The sequence below is a fragment of the Lepidochelys kempii genome, chromosome 14 (assembly GCF_965140285.1).
Source record: "Lepidochelys kempii isolate rLepKem1 chromosome 14, rLepKem1.hap1, whole genome shotgun sequence".
In the NCBI taxonomy this organism is placed as follows: Eukaryota; Metazoa; Chordata; order Testudines; family Cheloniidae; genus Lepidochelys; species Lepidochelys kempii.
In genome coordinates, this window is record NC_136393.1 from 8,292,265 (window position 1) to 8,313,833 (window position 21,569).

General features: G+C 41.8%; 1 protein-coding gene across 1 annotated transcript in view; it reads left to right on the forward strand.

Moving 5' to 3' along the window:
• PITPNC1 (phosphatidylinositol transfer protein cytoplasmic 1) overlaps positions 1–21,569 on the forward strand; it is a 200,999-nt gene that overhangs the window by 152,482 nt on the left and 26,948 nt on the right. The window contains exon 7 of the mRNA XM_078848644.1: positions 5,776–5,871. Coding sequence (XP_078704770.1) covers positions 5,776–5,871 — 96 coding nt within the window. The remainder of the gene's footprint in view (positions 1–5,775; positions 5,872–21,569) is intronic.

The following is a 21,569-nucleotide window of genomic DNA, read 5'->3' on the forward strand; positions in this document are numbered from 1 at the left end:
GTTTTCACTGGAGTGCTCACTCACACTCATCCTCTAGGCCCAATTTCTGTTTTCTTTCCTGAGCCATTTTGGTACTAGAACTTTTGTTCTGCAAGATTTCTTTTCCTAATGGGGAATATGTTTATTTTTTATGCTCCTTGTATTAAAAAATTGTTGAACTGCTTTTGCTCAAACTTAAAAAAAAACACAGTTCAGGCAGCTATCAGGTCTGGAGTATTTCAACCTGAACGAGGGAAGTTATAAATGAATGAAAACAGGAATGGAAAGACATGTAAATGTAGCTGTCTTGGGGAGACTGATGTGCACGCAATCATGCTTATAGCATCTTCCCTTCAAAGGGCTCCGAGTTTTTCATAAACTTCAAGGCCAGATTTTTCAACTGTGGCCACTAATTTTGCGTGTCTTATTTTTTGAGTGCCCAACTTGAGATACCGTGGGCCTTATTTACGGAAGTGCTGAGCAGCCACAGCTCCCATTGACTCCATCTGACATTACAGCTGCTTAGCACATCTGAAAATAAGGCCCTAAGCGTTGCACGTTGCGTGCCTCTGAATCTATGAAAGTGCACTCTACAATACTTACACGTTGTTCAATCGTTCTCGTATATCGTTTAGGCTTTAGTTATATAAGGTGAAATTCACTCTGTGCAGAGGTATAGCACAAGGCCAGTGCACCACTTAAATCCCACTTAAGTTTAATTTGAGGGTTTAAATGGGACTTAAGTGCTGTGTTGGCCTTGTACTGGCCTCCCTGCAAAGGTGTGAGTGTCAACCATACAGCATGGTAGAGCCTGGGTTCTTCCCTTTCTAAAAGAAACACTCACTTACAGTCTGAAAAAGAATTCACCATCAGTTTATTTTTAGGGGGAAACTAGAGTAATTTCCTTGCCTTTAAAATGATCTGGCTCCTACCCCTAATCCTTCAATAGTTTCCCAATCAGCAAGTGTATTTGCCCTTTTCCTCCTATGTTGGATTAGTTTGCATTATCACTTGCTGTAAATGAAATGGATGCTGTTTAATTCAATCTGCAGTTTCAGGGACTCTGTATGATTTCTCCCCACCCTTGGCTCCCTCCCCGAAGGAGTATCACACACAACTCATGGAACTGAGCCATCCTACTGGTAATCATGCCTGGCATATCACATCTCCAAACACTTGGGCTCTAGCAATCTCCTGAGTGTCTGTGCAAGTTGCATGGGGAGATCTTGCAGGAAATTGCCTCAGGACTGAGTTTTTAAGGGATAAATCCTGCTCACTCTACGCTATATCATTGATTTGAGTGGGATTACTCAAATGAATCAGGCAAGCGGGGCTTAAACCATAGACAGGAGCTTTCTGAGTTTATTTAACTTTCAGGGCAAAGCAGAGTATTCCAAAAGTACCATAATAGGGATGCCTATTCCTGCTTAAGCCTAGTAAAATTCTGTTCTCCAGCTTAGATTTGTAGGGGGTATTAAGGCCTTATAAAAGAGAACTCATCAATTTGGGTTTAGCTTGCACTAAAATATGCATGTTATTAAGATGAGAGTCTGATATACCTCCGAGGTTATTTGCTGGTGGAGGGAACTGTCATCAGGCACTGAGGCCGACAACATGATTGCTTCCTTGGTGGTAGAGGATCTGCTTGAAATGAAATGTAGGGAAATATTTAATCCCTTTCTCAGTTTGCCAATTATCACCATTCTGTCATAGCCCAGGCGATTACCATTATCTCTAGTTAATTTCTTTGCATGCGGCCTGATAATAAGATTCAGTTACTTTATTTATATTTAAACAGCAATTTTAAAGAAAGCCTACATAAAAGCTTGAGGACCTGAAGAGTTAACTAAAATCACAGTCGCTTAGGGAGAGGTTGTCTCCTGAGTTCCTAAGAGGCACAGCACAGAAAACACAGCTCAGAGGGAGAGGGGGCTAAGATGGTTTTAAGCCACCTTTGTGCCCTCCTGATCCTGAGCTGCTCTGAGGGCCTCAGTTACAACAGCTTGTCTCCAGCTGCCTGTGGGGCATAGCGCTGTTCGGAATCTCCACAGTGCTGCATACTGCAGCTCCACTCCCCAAACCCCTCTTTGTCAAAAGCCCTGCCCTTGGCATGTCCCCTGTGTCAGGGCTTGCGAGGGGGCTCCCCAGAAGAGGGCCTGTCTGGATTCTGCCATTCCTGTGCTGGGGGAATCCTCCCTTGGCCAGATCACGGCTTATCGAGCCCCTTTATACTGCTCTGGCCCTTTCACCCAACGTAAAGGGGACGGATTGGAGATGAGGATTGTGCCCATAATCTTTTTTTATTTTTCTATTAATGCAATGTTATTAGGGAGAATTAAATGCCTAGTGGTTAGGAAATACTACCTTGTCCCCCTTGTGCATAGGTTGTACAGTATTATTTATTACTGTGCATGGAGTTGGAGCTAGGACAGGCTTTGCTTATGAAGTAGTAGTAGCTATAGGAACATTCAGTTCCTGATTCAATTACAGAGACTCAGTGCTGTTCATGGAAGGCTTGATTCTCACTTACACTAGGGCTCTTTTACGTGACACTGGCCATGTGAAAGGGCCTTAAAATGGGCATACAGATATACCCACTATAAAGGGGTCTCAGTGTTACTGAGAACCAAGCCCAGGATCTAATACCTTATCTGAGCACTGAAATCTTTCTTCTGTATATCACTGTTTAGCTAAATGCCAGAAATTTTTCAGCATGAAAGCTGGTATATGGTTAGTTATGCTGTGCTATCAAATTGTGATTTCTAAAGTGAACCCCATTGCTTAATTATGGGGACAGAATTTCTACCTTTGAGACAAGTACCTTTGAGACAAGCTTTTAATGTAGGCAGACAAGTACCCTCACAATTCAGTAAGAAAGAATCATATATCAGCTCTGTTTAAAGCAGCACAAAGAACCATGGGACGTGACCCCAGAAGTCCTACTTTCTCACCTGAGTGAGTAAAGAACCAGTGTGGATGCAATCAAGTGGGCAAACTTGAGTATGGCTTTGTACAACTGTATGGCTTTGTAGTCTAGCTGCTCACACCCAAATTGGGATAACCCAGGTGCTCCCACCCAAGTGTCAGGGTGGGAGGGTAACCCAGATTAACTCTGCAGTGAACACATACCCTAAGTATTCACTGTCAGATGGCAGAAACTGACAGTCACTACAACCTGGGCTAGATTTGAGCCAGAAGCCTGGGAGAGAAAAGGTGGTGGAGCTCGCATTACATAGTAGAAAGAAAAGAAATGGGGGTAAATTGAAAAGCACTTGTTTTGGTTTCAGTGCCCTGTGTGATCTTTCTTTGGGCATCTTCTTCTAACGTTGTCCCAGGGTTTTGTTGGGTTTTTTTGGCATTTAAATTCGTTCTAAACAAACGACTTTATCTGGATACAAAATAGCCCGATTAAAATCTACTGTCTGTTCTTCTGTTATTTTGGGGGTGATTTAGTCTGACTGGGAAACTTCTCTTGAGCAGTTTTCATCCCTCTTGGAAAATGGAATTGCACAGATGCTTGAATATTGCAGTAAAGTGTGCACTCTCTCTCTCTCTCTCAGAACGACCGTTCAGATTTAATAATATTTAACATTCAGCCTTTCTACAATTTCTTTTTTATTATGAAGGATACAAAGCATTCTTGTCAGTCACTCTCTGCACACTTGCAAATAGAGCTGCACAGATTGGGAGCCTTATGTTTCTTTTTGTGGGCTTTAATCTCTTTTTTTAAAACTTTTTAATTTCTCCAGCCTCTTAATTTTGATTGCAAAAGCAATCAAACCATCCCCCCTGTGGGCTTTAAGAATATCCTGGAGTATTTGGCTAGACAGGGCAATAAGAGAATTAGACCTAAAAAAGAAATCAATCTTGTGCTCTAATGACTTCTTATTTTCCACTGCTGATAAAACTAAGAGATTAAATCTCTATCTGCAAATCTTGTGAGGACATTCTAAGAAAAGAACATGGACCAATGATTAGATGACAACTTGGGCTAGTAATGGGGAGCCAGGACGTCATGCAGCCAACTTTTGGAGCTAAGGAAATGGTCTGTGTTCTAGTGCCAAATTCTAGAGGTGGAGGACTAATGGAGATGGAGAGGGATAAAATCTCTTCCTCCTAAATTAACCCTCTGAAGACTGTACATTTTTAGGTCCATTTCTAACCTTTCACTTGGCTGACAGTCTAGCAAAGGCCAGTGATTTAATTGAACAGCCTCCAGAAATCTGTCCACCTGACCTATTTCTAACTTTTTTAAAGCGAGAAAAAAATTGAATTGTGTGTAATTTATAGGTACTACTCGAAGATTGAGCCTGCAATATCTCAAGTACACAGCTGAATGGACAATGTCGGATTAAAATACATATTTTTAAGAAAGTTTCTTACCTGTGTTACTAATAGCAACCTATTAAGAATTTACAAACTGGCCTAGCTCAACCTCCTCCCATAAACTGGCCCATTTCCAGTCCCTCTTTCATTATGACTGCTGTATATTGAATAGTTATGTTTCTTGAAGAAATACCAAACTGGCAGTCTGGCTACTGAGTAGCGCTGCATTTTGTATCCTTATATCAAATTAATTGTCCCACTGGGCTGAAATGAAATGGAATTAACTTTTTTATATGTTCATTAAATTTATTTTTCAAGCAAGGGATATATATAATTCCTGAAAATGTTAGCTGTAGAGCATGGTACTACTCAGGTAAAACACACTGTTGGCCAGTTCTTGTCCTTGAATGTGCATGCATGGCTCTCCTGGCTTTAGGACTGCCTTACCCTGGCCACCATTTTGTGCCAACAAAACATTGCAGACACAGCATATGTCATTGAGATGCCCATGTAGTTGATTTGTGGGCACAGTCAGGTAGTTAGAAATTGCCTAAATTGTACATGCAAATAATTGTGGTTCCAAAAGTGCACCCTTAGTATGTAGGTGCAGAAATAGAGTCTGGCCTTTCAAAACCTAGTCCTAAAGGATTTAAATCCATAGGAGCTTCATGCACACAACTGAGAGCAGAACTTTATCCTGTGACTTTACGGTTTCCTCAACCTTTTAATCTGTAGGATTCAGCCAGAATCCTGAGTCTCAGTATAACAGCAGAGTCGAAGCTTTGTCTCATTTCATACACATGCACAGATACATTTCATCGTTGTCCCGAAAGTAGAATAACTCTTCTAATAACTCTTTTGAAAGAACAAAAAAAACTTGAGTCTGGAAAGTCAGCTTTTCCCTTGATGGTGATATCTGGCCCAACAATTAGAGAAGGCAACATAAATAATAATCCCTTGATGAAATATCTGCTTCACCCAGAAGTCACTAGGGGCTGGATCCTGCAAAGATGTGCAGAGTGACATGGAAAGGAATGGACTGAGCAGAGCAGCAGCAAGAGGCGCTAAGCAGGGTGTACTGTTAAGTACGGTCCAATGCCTCCTGGCTTGACGCAGGAGTGATTAAATACCCCAAAACGATGGCTGCTGCACACTCCTCTTAAGCCGCAGTTGGATCCTGCTTAGGAATGTATTGCTTGTTGTTTGCCTCCTTGGTCACACCCACTTTCTCCCCTGGGCCTCGTTGCGTGCTCTGGCACGTGTACAGGGCCTCTGGATTCTGCGGATGACTTGGCATTATGTGGAACATGGAGTGCTGCTGCAAGCGTTCCAAGCATGAGGTCAGATCCCTCTGCACTATGCGCTCTGCTGTTCTACAAGCCATTGGCTCAGCCCCTCACAATGCCTAGTAAACACTATTGCAGCTGGAACTGTCCTGTTGTAAAGTTAAAGTTTCTTTAAATCTTGCAGATTTTTGACAATGAAGCCAAAGATCTTGAGCGAGAAGTCTGCTTTATCGATATTGCCTGTGACGAAATCCCTGAGCGCTATTACAAAGAATCGGAGGTAAGAGTATAAAACAGTGAAGAAGGAATGTAGCCTAGAGTTCATTTGTCACTGGTAGGATTTTTTTCCCACATATCTGACCCCTGTTGCAGAACCCAGGTGCTGTCCACTGGGAGCTTCAGAGAATCCCCCACTGGAGTGCTAAAATGTTGTCCAGATTTCTCTTTGTACTTTCAAAAATATGTTATTTTTCTGAGAAGGCTTATAAACAATATATGCATTGCTCTGCAGTCTGCTTACAGGGAACAGACATACTTCAGGTTGATCTTTGTTTGACATGGTATCCATATGCAAAATGTGTGGATCTCTTTTAAGATCTTAAAAAGAAAAGCAGGACTTGTGGCACCTTAGAGACTAACAAATTTATTTGAGCATAAGCTTTCGTGAGCTACAGCTCACTTTATCGGATGCATTTAATGGAAAATACAGTGGGGAGATTTATATACATAGAGAACATGAAACAATGGGTGTTACCATACACACTGTAAGGAGAGTGATCACTTAAGATGAGCTATTACCAGCAGGAGAGCGGGGTGGCGGGAGGGAGAGGGGGGACCCGGGGACCTTTTGTAGTGATAATCAAGGTGGGCCATTTCCAGCAGTTAACAAGAACGTCTGAGGAACGGTGGGGGTGGGGGAGGAAATAAACATGGGGAAATAGTTTTACTTTGTGTAATGACCCATCCACTCCCAGTCTCTATTCAAGCCTAAGTTAATTGTATCCAGTTTGCAAATTAATTCCAATTCAGCAATCTCTCGTTGGAGTCTGTTTTTGAAGTTTTTTTGTTGAAGAATTGCCACTTTTAGGTTTGTAATCAAGTGACCAGAGAGATTGAAGTGTTCTCCGACTGATTTTTGAATGTTATAATTCTTGATGTCTGATTTGTGTCCATTTATTCTTTTATGTAGAGACTGACCAGTTTGACCAATGTACATGGCCGAGGGGCATTGCTGGCACATGATGGCACATATCACATTGGTAGATGTGCAGGTGAACGAGCCTCTGATAGTGTGGCTGATGTGATTAGGCCCTATGATGATGTCCCCTAAATGGATAAGTGGACACAGTTGGCAACGGGCTTTGTTGCAAGGATAGGTTCCTGGGTTAGTGGTTCTGTTGTGTGGTGTGTGGTTGCTGGTGAGTATTTGCTTCAGGTTGGGGGGCTGTCTGTAAGCAAGGACTGGCCTGTCTCCCAAGATCTGTGAGAGTGATGGGTCATCCTTCAGGATAGGTTGTAGATCCTTGATGATGTGTTGGAGAGGTTTTAGTTGGGGGCCGAAGGTGTTGGCTAGTGGCATTCTGTTATTTTCTTTCTTGGGCCTGTCCTGTAGTAGGTGACTTCTGGGTGTTCTTCTGGCTCTGTCAGTCTGTTTCTTCACTTCAGCAGGTGGGTATTGTTGTTGTAAGAATGCTTGATAGAGATCTTGTAGGTGTTTGTCTCTGTCTGAGGGGTTGGAGCAAATGCGGTTGTATCATAGAGCTTGGCTGTAGACAATGGATTGTGTGGTGTGGTCTGGGTGAAAGCTGGAGGCATGTAGGTAGGAATAGCGGTCCCTAGGTTTCCGGTATAGGGTGGTGTTTATGTGACCATCGCTTATTTGCACCATAATGTCCAGGAAGTGGATCTCTTGTGTGGACTGGTCCAGGCTGAGGTTGATGGTGGGATGGAAATTGTTGAAATGATGGTGGAATTCCTCAAGGGCTTCTTTTCCATGGGTCCAGATGATGAAGATGTCATCAATGTAGCGCAAGTAGAGTAGGGGCATTAGGGGACGAGAGCTGAGGAAGTGTTGTTCTAAGTCAGCCATAAAAATGTTGGCATACTGTGGGGCCATGCGGGTACCCATAGCAGTGCCGCTGATTTGAAGGTATACATTGTCCCCAAATGTGAAGTAGTTATGGGTGAGGACAAAGTCACAAAGTTCAGCCACCACGTTTGCCGTGACATTATCGGGGATACTGTTCCTGACGGCTTGTAGCCCATCTTTGTGTGGAATGTTGGTGTAGAGGGCTTCTACATCCATAGTGGCCAGGATGGTGTTTTCAGGAAGATCACTGATGGATTGTAGTTGCCTCAGGAAGTCAGTGGTGTCTTGAAGATAGCTGGGAGTGCTGGCAGCGTAGGGCCTGAGGAGGGAGTCTACATAGCCAGACAATCCTGCTGTCAGGGTGCCAATGCCTGAGATGATGAGGCGTCCAGGATTTCCAGGTTTATGGATCTTGGGTAGCAGATAGAATACCCCAGGTCGGGGTTCCAGGGGTGTGTCTGTGCGGATTTGTTCTTGTGCTTTTTCAGGGAGTTTCTTGAGCAGATGGTGCAGTTTCTTTTGGTAACCCTCAGTGGGATCAGAGGGTAATGGCTTGTAGAAAGTGGTGTTGGAGAGCTGCCTAGCAGCCTCTTGTTCATATTCCAACCTATTCATGATGACGACAGCACCTCGTTTGTCAGTCTTTTTGATTATGATGTCAGAGTTGTTTCTGAGGCTGTGGATGGCATTGTGTTCTGCACGGCTGAGGTTATGGGGCAAGTGATGCTGCTTTTCCACAATTTCAGCCCATGCATGTCGGCGGAAGCACTCTGTGTAGAAGTCCAGTCTGTTGTTTTGACCTTCAGGAGGAGTCCACCCAGAATCCTTCTTTTTGTAGTCTTGGTGGGAAGGTCTCTGTGGGTTAGTGTGTTGTTCAGAGGTGTGTTGGAAATATTCCTTGAGTTGGAGACGTCGACAATAGGATTCTAGGTCACCACAGAACTGTATCATGTTTGTGGAGGGGCAGAAGGAGAGGCCCTGAGATAGGACAGATTCTTCTGATGGGCTAAGAGTATAGTTGGATAGATTAACAATATTGCTGCGTGGGTTAAGAGAACCACTGTTGTGGCCCCTTGTGGCATGTGGTAGTTTAGATAGTTCAGTGTCCTTTTTCTTTTGTAGAGAAGCAAAGTGTGTGTTGTAAATGGCTTGTCTAGTTTTTGTAAAGTCCAGCCGCAAGGAAGTTTGTATGGAAGGCTGTTTTTTTATGAGAGTATCCAGTTTTGAGAGCTCATTCTTAATCTTTCCCTGTTTGCTGTAGAGGATGTTGATCATGTGGTTCCGCAGTTTCTTTGAGAGCGTGTGGCACAAGCAGTCAGCATAGTCTTTGTGGTATGTAGATTGTAATGGATTTTTTACCTTCAGTCCTTTTGGTATGATGTCCATCTGTTTGCATTTGGAAAGGAAGATGATATCTGTCTGTATCTGTCTGTCTGTATCTGTATGAGTTTTTTCATGAAGTTGATAGATTGCCACTCCATACGGCTAAATTCAGTGCCTTGCATAATGACAGGTTTCAGAGTAGCAGCTGTGTTAGTCTGTATTCACAAAAAGAAAAGGAGTACTTGTGGCACCTGCATCTGATGAAGTGAGCTGTAGCTCACGAAAGCTTATGCTCAAATAAATTTGTTAGTCTCTAACGTGACACAAGTACTCCTTTTCTTAGAGACTAACAAATGTATTTGAGCGTAAGCTTTCGTGAGCTACAGCTCATTTCATCGGATGCATTTAGTGGAAAATACAGTGAGGAGATTTATATACATAGAGAACATGAAACAATGGGTGTTACCATACACATTGTAAGGAGAGTGATCACTTCAGATGAGCTATTACCAGCAGGAGAGTGGGGGGGGAGAAAACCTTTTGTAGTGATAATCAAGGTGGGCCATTTCCAGCAGTTGACAAGAACCTCTGAGGAACAGTGGGGGTGGGGGGTGAGAATAAACATGGAGAAATAGCTTTACTTTGTGTAATGACCCATCCACTCCCAGTCTCTATTCAAGCCTAAGTTAATTGTATCCAGTTTGCAAATTAATTCCAATTCAGCAGTCTCTCGTTGGAGTCTGTTTTTGAAGTTTCTTAAGATGAAGATCTTAAGATGTTCATATAAATTATAAAAGGTACTCAGTGTGGCTGTTTCATGTATCTGGAAGAACAGGGATAGGAAAGGGTTCTTAGGACTCAAACTAGTTTTGTATTTTCAAATAAAATTGTGCTGGTCATTAGTCTAAAAATGTGGGCTAGTGCTGTAGATTATAGAGGGATCTGGAAGTGACCCTGTATTTAGGTTGCCTAACAATTTCCATTATAAAATATACTTGATTCTTTTCTTTGAGAAGCTCTTAAATCTCCACTGTTTACAACAGGCCTTTGATATTCAACAGGGGAAATGTTCTCAGGGTGGAGAAGTGCCTTGTCTTTGTTCTGTGAAATTCCATTTGACTTGTGTTGTTATAAACTGTTAAAAATCACTATTTTCTTTCTCTTGCTTGCATTCCTTAGAAAGCATTGGCAGCCTGCCTAAATAATAACTAACACCAATATTCTAAGGCCAGGCTGCTGCAGCCCATGTTTTATTGCGAACACCTGGGAGCAGCGTTAGGGGTGAGGAAAAAGAGCTGAGCTGGGCTCCTCTCCACCCCTGGGCCCAGCATAAGACCCCAATGGACCAGGTCCCCCTCTGGAGGCACTACATTGGTCAGGAACCCCTACCCCCACCTACCAGGAGCAGCTTCCCCTCCATCTACTCCATAAATCTCCCCCAGACCCATCACCTGGTCCCACTATGGGGGACCTCAGGGGGCAGGAAGTTCCCCAATTCCCACCGTGGGGGGGGGAAGGGGGAGAGAGAGAGATTCATGGGCCAGGCGCATCATCCCCTTGGCCATCCCCTAGATCCAGTGCTTCGGCCCACTGGTTCATCCACAGCTGCTGCTGCTGCTAGCTAGTCAGGTGGCAGCAGTGTGTGCTGGGATACTGAAGGTTCAGGGTTCAGGCTGCTGCTGATTCATAGATGTTATTGTCAGAAGGGGCGATTATGACCATCTAGTCTGACCTCCTGCGTAACACAGGTCATAGAATTTTGCCAAGTGATGCCTTTGTCAAGCTCATGACTTTTGCTTAAGACGCATGCTGAGAAGTTGTTACAATGCACATAATATAATTACATATAAAATAACTATGCTACAAGAATATTGTTAATGTTGCAAACTCAAGCACTTGAAAGTTGGGAAATACCCTGTTTACAGTTGCCTGGGCAACTTTAATTCTGCCCTCTTGTGCACTGCATATGCATTATAGTAGAGTAATTATAGGGTAACATACTATTTTTCCATAGGATCCCTGCTTTGTTTGGGGCACAAGTTCAAAGCACAAAGGGGCTGAATTAAGCTTGCATGAGCAACCATAAATCTGGCATTTCCTAACATTCAAATGTTCAATGTTATAACCGAAATGCTGGTTTTTTTTAACATAGAAAAAACTATGTAATATATAGGGTGAGATTTTCAAAGAATCCTAGGGGAGTTAGGCACCGAAAACTCATTGGAGTTCAATGAAGACTGAGCACCTAACTGTCTTAAGCTTCTTCAAAAATTTCAACCATGTGTTTCAATAATCTAAAGTGTGCCTGAAAGGCTCCTCCTTTAGGAGGATGCAATTTACAGCTGCAGAATTAGCACCCACCCTTCAGTGGCAAGTGTGAGCACTTGAGTCTCACACCATCTAACTGCAGGCTCAAAACAGGTAGCTAGAGGAAGAACTACTCCAATTCATGCCTACTGTTCATTCTGGAGGCACAATTTGCTTTTGCAGAAGGGGAGGCTGGACCCAGTAACATCCTCATAGCAGGGGCGGAGCACAGTGGCTGTTTAACAGTGCACAACAAGACTGCACAACCATTTTTAGGATAGAAAATGAAGAACTGTCAGTGGAAATATTTGTATAAGATAGGAAAAACTGTATTTCATACTCTGAAAGCCATATGTTACGATCTCCTATTTATACTTCCTATTGAAATTTTTATAATACATTACTGATCATAATACAGGAGGTGAAAAACTGTATTTCTATCAGAGTGAAAAATAAATATATTGTAGAGTAAAAGCCATCTGTTGTATACTGAAATCCATGCTATATGTCACCTTGTGAAATGACTCACCAGCCTCACATTATCTTAACTCTATCCCATGGTCTTCCAGTACCATTTAGGAATAACAGCTGCAGAGAACAGAAATGCAGTTAAACTGGCCAGTATTTGGCTGTGTTTTATAGAAATCAAGTTATATTTTTTCATCTCAATATGCATTTCAAGATACTATAAACATAAAGATAACAAATAGCTTTTAAGCTTTTCTTATGGTTCCTTAATACCCAACTATTAAATTTCATTTTGAAAAGGGTTTATTTTACAATGCAGAAAAACAACTTCATATTAACTCAGTGAAGTTTCAAAGACCATGTGTTATATTTCAAGGACAAATCTATGACTCCGATTCCAAGCATATTGAGATTTTTTTGCATGTTGTTAAACAACAAAAATAGCCCAACAACTGTTATGTTTCTCCCAGTGCTTGAACATAATTTATGTAGAGACCACATAAGTTTCTTCAACAATTAATAAAATACTAAGAGCTAAGATGCCCATCATTCATATTTAAGGGGGGAGGGTGTCCTGTACTCATTTAAAAAAAAATACAGTGTGCATTTGGTAGTTGGTAATGAATTTGTAATAACTGATTCAGTACACTCAAAGGTTTCCAAGCTATGTTTTCACACTTCCATATGAAGAATATGGACCAGATTCTCATTTACACTACGGCTCTTTAGTCTACTCTGGCAGTGTAAAAGGGCCTAAAGAAGGTGTATATATCATTTCTGCCCATTTTAAGGCTCCGTTAGCATAAAGGGACCTTTCAGTATAAATGAGAATCTGGCCCTTTGTATTTTTCATAGCACAATTAACAATGTTTCTACTAAAAACAGATTGATGTAAAATTTTCACAGTGATTCAAAGGGATTTTTCTACACAATTTTTCTGCATTGTTTTTCTGCATTGCATCTACAGACCAGATTCTCCTCTCACTTGATGCAGCATTCAATCTTCTTGTAATATGTCAGTGTTTATTAGACTGTTTGTATAGGTGGATCATTATTCCGGTGCTATGTGATCAGAGAAAATTGCACTAACAACATACTTTTTCTTATTAGGCTAATATTTGTGACTCAAACTGTTTATTTTTAGCTCTGAGGCATTCAGCTTTCCTTTCTCCCCTTCCCCGCATCTTTGTAAATATCATAAATATTGCAGGGGCCTCTGCATGAAAAGCCCCTTTCTGCAATTTGATTGTGACCTTTCTTTGAGTTTCTGTTTACGAACCAACCCATGGATTATGGACCAAATCTTCTCCTGGTGTAAAGCACACAGTTGCACTAACTTTAGCAAAGTTCAGAAAAGCTGGACCTATTTGTGTTACACATAAAGATTATATTCTTATTAATAATATTAATACCAACATTGCAGTTGTACCTAGAGGCCCCAGTGAGAAATCAGGAGTGCTGTTGTGCTAAGTGCTGTACAAACAAAACAGACATTCCCTGCTCCACAGAGCCCACAATCTAAAAGAGGTATCAGTCAAGTTAAAGAGATTGTATTTTCCCTTCCATTGCACATCACATAGCAGTGATTTTCACATAAACAACAGGGCCAAAGCTACAGAAGACAGGTCTTTCATGTACATAATCTCCCATTGGAATTATGCGGTACACTTTGACTTCTGCTGTAACTAAACAGGGGAGATGTGTTTTGTGAAAACGGGACAAAAATTGAAGTGCGGGGGTGGGAGGGGAAGTGTAATTCGTGTAACATACATCTGCTGCCCTCCTCTTCCAAGGCAACAAACATAAGCTACAAACTGAAGTGTCAAAGATATAGTTACCCAGGGGCCACATGTGCTGAAGAGCTGTTATCATTTCACACAGGAACATCCTAGAGGATGTCTACCAATGATCCTTCAGGATAATCTTGAGTGATCTCTTGGCCAGAGCCATCTAAATGATCCTAATCCATTTAAGAATAACGGTCTTATCCCTCAATGTTTGCAAAAAAGCACTTAAACAACTACTGAATCGCAAAAGGATTTTATTAACGATGGCAAGCACAAACATAGCCAGATCCTCAGCAGGTGTAAATTGACTTCAAAGAGGTACAGTGATTGGCACCAGATGAGGATCTGGCCCTTTCAAAAGGAAGATTTATTTTTATTGCTGTGAAGCACCCATGTATTTTGGGGATAGGTGCAAAAAGAATTTTATAAATAAATAAAATGTCTATAGTATTAATGGATTCTGTATATTAGATAACCACTGGATCAGCCAAACCCCACAATCTTCCCTTCCTGCCTTTTCTGCACTCATATACTGAGCATTGTAAATATCCAAGGCATCTGAAAAAGGTCAATCTAAACTCACATGAACCTGCATAATCACAAGGGCTGGATATGCTCACAATTCTGTGTATGCAAACATGCTAGGAAAACCACTAAACTTTGCAATGAGAACTTGCGTGATCTCATAGATCCAGCATAAGAAAATGGGTTGATATCATTCCATATATAACTCTTAATGAGACTCAAAGGGCCAAATTCAGACTGGGTGCAAATAAGTGCAACTCTGTCTGAATTTGGCCCATACATTTGTTCAGGAACTAATTCAGTTTGGACTGGAGGAGGGGGGGGGGTCCTAGCTGTTACATTCAGGTCTCTTCACTTGCACCTCTCTGTCTTCCCTGGAGTTCTTCCTATCTACAATTATTGGTGATGACACTCTGTGCATTTCTCATCATCAAACCTTTTGCTGCCACCTTCCTGAGTGGCTATGACTTCACATTTCACATTTCGATTTAGAGCAGGGGTTCCCAAACTTGGTTTATGGCTTGTTCAGGGTAAGCCCCTGGCGGGTCGTAAGATGCTGACAGGTTTCAGAGTAGCAGCAGTGTTAGTCTGTATCCGCAAAAAGAAAAGGAGGACTTGTGGCACCTTTGTTGTCTCTAAGGTGCCACAAGTCCTCCTTTTCTTTTTGTTTAACTGAGCGTCCGCAGATACAGCTGCTCGCAGCTCCCAGTGGCTGCAGTTCACCCTTCTCGGCCAATGGGAGCTCCGGAAAGCAGTGGCCTGGGGTGTTTAGATGTGAGGTTCATTTGTGAGGAAGTTTGGCTCCAAATCCAAATTTAGTGGCTCGTCTTTATCTCTGTAATGTGCCATGTATGTGTGTGTGTGCGTGTCCAAATCTATATCTAAATGTTACATAGAATATAGGATGAAGAGTTGTGCATAAAGGTTTTATTAGCACTAGCATTGGATGATCTTCATAATTCACTTGTGAGTTCACATGACCAGTCCAAACTCATGCCAACTATACCTCAGTATCATGTATTCCCTGTATGTGTTTGTGTATTAGACATAAATGATGCATTTACCCGAATTTTTGAACAGAGGAGCTGAGCTACTGCTTAAGAATGAGAGCCTCAAGTGAGCCATTCACATAAACAAAACATTTACCGTAGCTATGAACTGTTATGCAAAATGTTCTTTTCCACCTTATTTAAATTCTCAGATTAACTATGTTTCATTTCCTGTTTATAGCAAAGTGGCTGAGGTTGGGGGACAGAGAGTAAGCTTTTCAAATTACCTCCAAATAGAAAGATTTCATGCAGCTGCCACAGTTCTCCTTCAGTTTCTGTTTAGTGTAAAACAGCTGTGTTTTAATGGGTCCAACTTGCCCCTGTTGGGGTGTTTTTAGAAAAACTAAACCTGCATTATACCTCAGGCACAGAGAATGATGACATTTGAAATAATACAGCTGCTTCAGCTCCCATACTGAAAGTGTGTTCAATTGTCAGTATAGTAATTCAGCTTGGGTTAAGCAGAACCAAGTGAAAATCTCCATGTAGTTACTAACGCCAGTTGAGTAGCTTGTGGAATGTCTGGCTGGATTACCATGTGTCCTCCATGTCTGCCACAGCTCTGTTGTTTTCTGATGGTGACTGCTGGGTCTGAGTTTAGAGCAATTCCCATTTTTATCAATCATTTTTTGTCATCTCAGCTTTTTAAAGTGTCAGAGTAAAAGAAAGAAAACAACATGTTCTCTCTATTCAGTTAAGAGTTTCTAATACAGAGAAGTTTCATGAAGCATAGCAAAGCAGAGCAACAAGGGACCAAATGTCTTTGTTCTGTTCCCAGTTACACCTATGTCCAGAGCAACTGCGTTAACTCAAATGGAATTACTCCAGATTTACTATGAAGTATCTTGGAGCAGATGTTGATCTAATGTCATAGAATATCAGGGTTAGAAGGGACCTTAGGAGGTCATCTAGTCCAACCCCCTGCTCAAAGCAGGACCAATCCCCAATTTTTGCCCCAGATCCCTAAATGGCCCCCTCAAGGATTGAACTCACAACCCTGGGTTTAGCAGGCCAATGCTCAAACCACTGAGCTATCCCTCCCCCCCTTGAATCCCTTTTCACTTTGCGTATCAATCACTGTGCTTGTCTACTGGAATAAGTATATTGCAATAGCTATTCTGGAATAGTCCCCCTGTGGATAATCTATTCCTGAATACAAGTGACTTTGCTTTGTGAGTGGAGTAATTATTCCAGAATAGAGTAATAATTCTGGAATAAAGTTACTTTTATTCCAGAATAGTGTCTACACAGAGGCGTTATTCTGGAGTAGCTAAACTATACCAGAATAGCTGTTCTGGTATAGTCAATTTCTACTGTGTAGACAAGACCATATTACTAGAGATGGTCTGTAGGCTACACTCCTATGCCACAGAACCATGTGTTATTTAATACATTTTTAAAAATAAAATAAAATAAATATGTATTTGCTTATAGCAGAATTATCTTGACATTTGGGGTAATGCAGTATTTATCTAACAGCCTCAAAGAAATTATTTTTATAAACTTCAAATAAAAAATGAAATATTTTAAAAATGAAATACAAAATTTACAATTAAAATACACTAGTAGGAGATTATGTTGACATAGCCTTCTGGAGCACCGTATGTACAGTCTGAAATCCAAAGCCTACCCATCACAGCTGGTGATGAAATGCCATAGTTCAAAATATATAGTTCAAAATACAATTACGAAGAATTAGTTCTGAAATGCTAGATCAAACAAACTGATCTTTAGCTTAGGACTAAAAAAAAATTAACTTCATGTTAAATATCTATTGGTAGAATATTCCGTGGTAGGAGTTTAAGAAAAATAATCCACATACCAGAAAGAATCTTTGTCTTGAGGCATCCAAAAAGCCACCTGTAGGAGGATAAAAAGATGCAGAGTGAGCCCACTGCCCTTTCACTTCTGGAGACTAAATCCTAGTTCATCACAGGGGATATGAGTTGAATGTGCCCATCCTAGCTGCCTGGGAATATTTTTCCACATTACAAAACAACCAACCAAACAGCAATTAATGTTCAAGAGAGCCCCAAGAGTAGACTAGGAGGAGTGTTTCTAGTACAGAGCTGAGAGAGCCATATAGGCCCAGCACTGGGTGCTGCAGGTCAGGATTGGTGCATTGGCAAGGGCCAGGGATAAGCTTGCACATAAAGACTTGTAGGTAAATAGCAAAACCTAAACTTGATCTGATGTCTTCCTGACAGCAAGTGCCAGAACTTAGTTTCAGAGAAGTGTCTTGATTAGATTTAACTGAATTAACCTGTAATCCCTCCCCTGAGCTGTTGCTGATAAATCAGCTTACTCTTGCCTTGGGACCTATGGGTTAAGAATGTAAGAGGACAGATAACATTTTAAGGCCTGCTCTATTACACCAGGGCTACTCAACTGTCTTCAATGGGATTGGAATATTGGCCTTAAAATGTTGTCTGCCCTTCATATTCCTAACCCTACCGTTTAATGTCTTAAGATCAGAACGTAGCCTTGTGCATTTTATTGGGTTGATCTGGCCATGACAACTTTGCGAGTTAATGATGAGTGTAAGCTTTGTAACGATATGTCTTTTGAGGAGAACTCACACAGAAATCTGGGATTTATTTTTTACGACTAGCAAAGTATTCTTTCGTCCAAAAATTGCACGGTGTACACTTCAGCACAATGAAAAGAAAAGGAGGACTAGTGGCACCTTAGAGACTAACCAGTTTATTTGAGCAGAAGCTTTCGTGAGCTACAGCTCACTTCATCGGATGCATCTAAGGTGCCACTAGTCCTCCTTTTCTTTTTGCGAATACAGACTAACACGGCTGTTACTCTGAAACTTCAGCACAGCAAAGCCTTTGTATGAGCCTTGTTCCCTTAAACACTGAAGTCATCTAATCATTTAACCTTAGGTCAAACATAGCATTCAGTGCCTCAGTGTGTTCCTTTCTAGAATATTCATCAACCAAAGTGTACGGATGGTTTAGAAAATCCTTCCCCACCTCAATGCTTGTCAGATATAATTTACGAGGCATGCTCATCTGACAAAGTCGTTTTGCTAGGGAAAGGCACAAATTGCTCTGTGTTTGCCAGACATTGTATTGCCAGGTACAAAGTGCTCTAAAAACAGCACTTTAGGGGTATCGAGTGCTAACAAAGCAAAACTATTGCTGCCTCTGTGCTTGATTTGCACTAGGGTACAAAACACATGGATCCAAGAGCGTAATGATTGTCCTTTCAAGGAGTGTTTTAAATCAATTTCTAATGACATTGGGAAAAGAGATTCTCTGTCGTGCCCAAAGAAATATTCAGATGAATTCCTGATTTTTCTGAAAGAGATGAGCACTTATTTTAGAAAATGGAAAGGTAAGTTAGGGGTTCTCAGGACAAATTTTTGTGGCCTCAGAGTGCGATCCCCAACTCTTGCTGGAGGCCACTCTCACGCTTTTTCCTAAAATACTTAATTAGCTTTAGGAAAAGCAAATAAATATGCACATATACACATCCAAATCATTGTAATTTATTTATTGCTAGTTGGCAAGTCTGCTGTGAAAAGTGATATTAACAAACATACAGGTATCACTTTTCACAGCAGACTTACTCAGCCCAGGCAAGACTGGGGACAAATTAAGCTCTGGATGGGGGGCTGGGGGAGGCAGTGGGGACCAGGGGTGATGGGTGGAATGGGGGGTTAGGGGAGGCAGCAGGGGGCTGGAGCCCACAGCCCGAAGCCCCATGGCCGGGGGACAGAGCCCGGGGATGGAGCCTGAAGCTGTGTGGCTGGAGCCTGGGGCCTGCTGCCCCACAGCCAGAGCCCTGGGCTGGAGCCCGAAGCCCTACGGCCAGAGCCTGACGCCCCACCACCTCAGGGCTAAAGCCCAAAGCCTGAGCCCCATTGCACCTGGGAAGGTGGGGAACTCATTGGCTGCCTGCTCCGACAGCGGTGTGCCCCAGGTATCTCCAGATGGGGGTCGGGCCCAACTCCTGCTGGTGGCCCCAGCAACCAACACCAAGGCAGTGCATCCAGGAGCAACAGGGAGGGGGAGGGGCTGCTACTTTGCCACACCCCCCAATCAGAGCCCAGGAGGCTGTGGCTGCAAGAAAAGTCCCTGGTGGCCTCACTTGAGAAATGTGAATATTGAGAACACTTAGTGTAGAAGCACGTGAAGCACAGGTGCAAAAGATCTGTAGTTCATCACAACATTCCCTGCATTTAGTCACTGGGAGTATAGTTTTCAAAAGTACCAAACTCCCAGTTTCTAAAGTGCCTTAGTCACTTAGGAGCCTAAGTCCTTTTGAAAATCAATGAGACTTTTGAAAATCAATTTTGGTGCTTCTGAAAATGGGATTAGGCTCCTAAGTCACTTAAGCACTTTTGAAAATATTACCCATTGTCTATATTTTAGGATGGTGCATTATGAAAATGTCATACAGGCAGGAATGGTTACCTGAAGAACTGAAAAGAACTCCATTAATTTGTATCTGCTTAATTTAATATTTATTAAAAACTGCACATTCTAATAGCAAGACATTTTCCTGGTCAACTATTATCTTTTGTAATCCAAACTGACAGTGTAAGTAATCTGGTTGAATTTACTTTGCTCAGCTAGCTCTCTGGATGTCCTGGGTAATGAAGACTAGTAAGGTTGCTATTATTAATTATTATTATTATTTATTATTAGACCAAAGAGCCAGGGCCCCACCTTGACCAGAGTGGGGTGGCGTAACGGCAGAGCCCCTTCCCATCTGGTATGACAGTGGGGTGGTTGAGCCAAATTTGAGTGAATGACATTGTGACCTAACACTCAGGACAACAATGTCACTCGCATTTGGACCTATCACCCTCCATCAGAATAAGTGGCATTGTAATCTGGCACATGCAGTTGCAATGTCATTCAAATTTGAGGAGGCCAGGCAGGTAACCTGGGCCCTCCCTCCGAGGCAAAATTCTGATCAGAGGCCTCTTTTCATACAAAGAGGTATATTTTTCAAAAGGGCCAAACCTGGCCACCTTTCTGCAGGTGCAATTTGTGATTGCAAAATGGATTGTGAATGCAAATCAGAATACTTGGCTCTTCTGCTACCTGATTTCTGCTCTCCATCACGTAGCTGGAGGAGCTGGTCCTCAGATTTACAAGAGCAACCCAATTGCAGGAACAAAGTGCACCCCCAGAATGGAAGCTGCTTTTTTGAAAATTTGATTCAAAGCATGTGGAATGGTACTCAGTACTTGTGGCCTGATTCAAAGCCCACTGAATTCACTAGAAAGATTTCTAATGACTTCAAAGAACTTTGGATCAGGCCCTTAGACACTACAGTGATGGGAGCAACAGAACTACAACCGAAGACAGATAGTTACTTTCCTCTGTAAAACACTTGCACCCTTCCCAGGTGTGAGACCAAAGTTAGCAAACCCTGGGATAAATTTTCAGGGGTATGGACAAAAAATTAGACTCACAATTCTTCCTCTTCTTACTGGAGCTGTGCTCCTTTGGCCACATTACTCAGTTTTTTACTCAGTCCTCAAACAGGCAAAGCTCCCACTGAATTGAGTACCAGCCTTGCCTGAGCAAGGACTGAGTAACTGCTGAATAATGTCTTTCAGATTTGACCTTTTAATTTCCCAGCACTCATTCATAAAGGTGCATCATGCGAAATCTGTACATTAATGTTTTCTTAAACGAAGGATTTCCTGTAAAAGACTTGGCACTTCTTGAGCTGTGCAGATTGCCTGTCCAGGTCTATCACCACCTGGCACCTGTGCTTTAAGCACTCCAGCCAATTTATGACTAGTCCTTCAAACAGATGGGAGTGATTAAAGACAGCCAAGAGACCATCTGTGAGCATCCATTGTGGTCATTGTTAAAAGGATTCTGAGCCAGGAGCAATGCAGTAGATATCCGTGGCCTGTTTGTGGACCAACAGCTAAAAAGAGTCTTCATCACTAATCTAGTTATGTGCTGAGTTAACTTTCCAAAAGAATAAAATGCCTTTTGTGACCTCCTGATAACTGTTATGGTTTGAGCAAAACACAAATCCCATCTGCAATTAGGTATTCAAGCAATTTAGATGGTCATTGTTTAGTTTGCTTTGATAAACTATGGAAACTTTGATATTGAGCCAAATTCATCACTGGGGTCATTCTGTTGACTTTAATGGAGTTAATGGATTTGAAACTTTTTATCTAGAGGTTTGCTGGGGGTGGAGGAAATTAATTATTATTTATATAGTACTATAGGTAGAAACTATATTATTTTTCATTTATTTTTAATGTGGTAATGCCTAAAAATCCCAATCAGAACCACTGGTCCATTATATGAGGCACTGTATACACACAAAATGAAAATACAGTCCCTGCCTTAAGTATATAAAAATAGAATTCTTTAAGGTAACTTCCGGACTCAGTAACCCAATATGGCAGATAAAATTCTAGTTTATCAGCCTGAGATAT